This window comes from Phytophthora infestans, genomic scaffold, assembly GCF_000142945.1.
Source record: "Phytophthora infestans T30-4 supercont1.914 genomic scaffold, whole genome shotgun sequence".
In the NCBI taxonomy this organism is placed as follows: domain Eukaryota; phylum Oomycota; class Peronosporomycetes; order Peronosporales; family Peronosporaceae; genus Phytophthora; species Phytophthora infestans.
The window spans coordinates 10,639-12,104 of record NW_003302911.1 but is presented as its reverse complement, the minus strand read 5'-3'; the positions used below and the strand labels follow the sequence as shown (position 1 = coordinate 12,104).

Genomic DNA, 1,466 nt, shown 5'->3' with positions numbered 1-1,466 from the left:
GTGTCAAGAATGAACAAGAGCGGAAAACCTGTTGCAGCACCACAGTTAGCACAGCGTCTTAAAGAAGAGCACAACATTGTGGTATCAGTGCGCTCACTACGTCGCGTGCTTAGGAGGATGGGAATGCGATTTATAAAAGGAAGGTCTCGCAATATTATGGCAGAAACGACGGCAAATGTTGCGTTCAGGGCGCAATATTTGAGAAAAAAAGTTTTAAACCTGAACAGACGCAATTTTCCAGTGCGCCCCGAGGTTTATCTCGACGAGACTTTTTGTAACCTGCACCATGTCGCCAATTTATCGTGGGTTGATGAGGACAAGCTGCGGTATACGAAGAGTGGTCGAGGTCCACGGTGAGTGTTTTATTTTGTTTTTGTAAATTAAAACCTTAACGTTATTTGTATTAAGAATTTATAACAATTATTTTATTTTTTGTTTTTAAAGGTTTTGCATTATAGCCGCTGGTATACTTCGGCGAGAAAAGAATGGATTAGTTGGTGAATTGGTCAAAGAATCGAAAGAGGTGTGGCAATCCAACTTAAAACGTAAGAACGATGACGATTATCATGGCAACTTCAACATCGAGCAGTTTGAGAAGTGGTTCACGAATCTGAGTGCTATTTTGGCGTCCAAGTATGGGCCATGTAACATACACATGGATGGGGCCAGCTATCACAAACGCCAAACGAACCCCCACTCCACAATCCAGCATCAGATATGCCTGAGCTACGCTGTAAAATCTACGAAGGTTTTGCATCGCTCACGTCAGATACGTGGGTAAATGCATACACACACGCACAGAAATACGAGACAAAATATCTGCAGCAAGGTGATGAATGCGAAATTGCATCGGAACCAGAGGGCAGCAACGAGGACACGGAAGAGGATGACGCCGTCGATGACAATGAAGCTGTAGCCGATTAGGAATATGAACGGGTGACCCGTTGTATGTTCTTTACACTCTAGATATTCTTTTGACGGGTTCTTTTTAACAAGTTTATAATTTTCTAACAATCGTCAAATTGCGGTAATATTTGGAATTTATACATCCGGTTCTGAAAATCCCCACCTGTTATCCCGGCTCTGCCAATGAATATGCATGCATGTTAGTACGTGCCAAGCCCACAATTGCAAACAATTCTGCAAGATATAGAGCCTTTTTTAAACGGCCGATTGGGAGATCAATGGTTGCAGATACGCAAAAATAGACCTCAAAATCGGAATCTACGCCCGATTTTACCCCTTATATCTAACTATGTATATGGGTTTTGTGAAGGGAAGGGTTACCTTTTTTGGACCAAAGTTTGTCCAAGGTTTGGTGGCCGGGATAATAGACTGCATCCTCGGCCGGCATCCCCCTTCTGTCATCGAATTCTCATCGCACTCGTGTTTGATTGGCAGACCGTCTCTGTCAGCTGGTGCACTAGACCTCTACATCGATATCCAATCAGCACTTCGGAAACTGC

The 1,466-nt window shown here is 43.4% G+C and overlaps 1 protein-coding gene across 1 annotated transcript; it reads left to right on the top strand.

Moving 5' to 3' along the window:
• Nucleotides 1-717: 717 nt before the first annotated feature.
• On the top strand, nucleotides 718-924 carry PITG_21863 (uncharacterized protein; the record flags this gene model as incomplete). Its single annotated transcript, XM_002996816.1, has 1 exon — nucleotides 718-924. The coding sequence occupies one exon, from the start codon at nucleotides 718-720 to the stop codon at nucleotides 922-924; it is 207 nt and encodes a 68-aa protein (XP_002996862.1).
• Nucleotides 925-1,466: the final 542 nt, after the last annotated feature.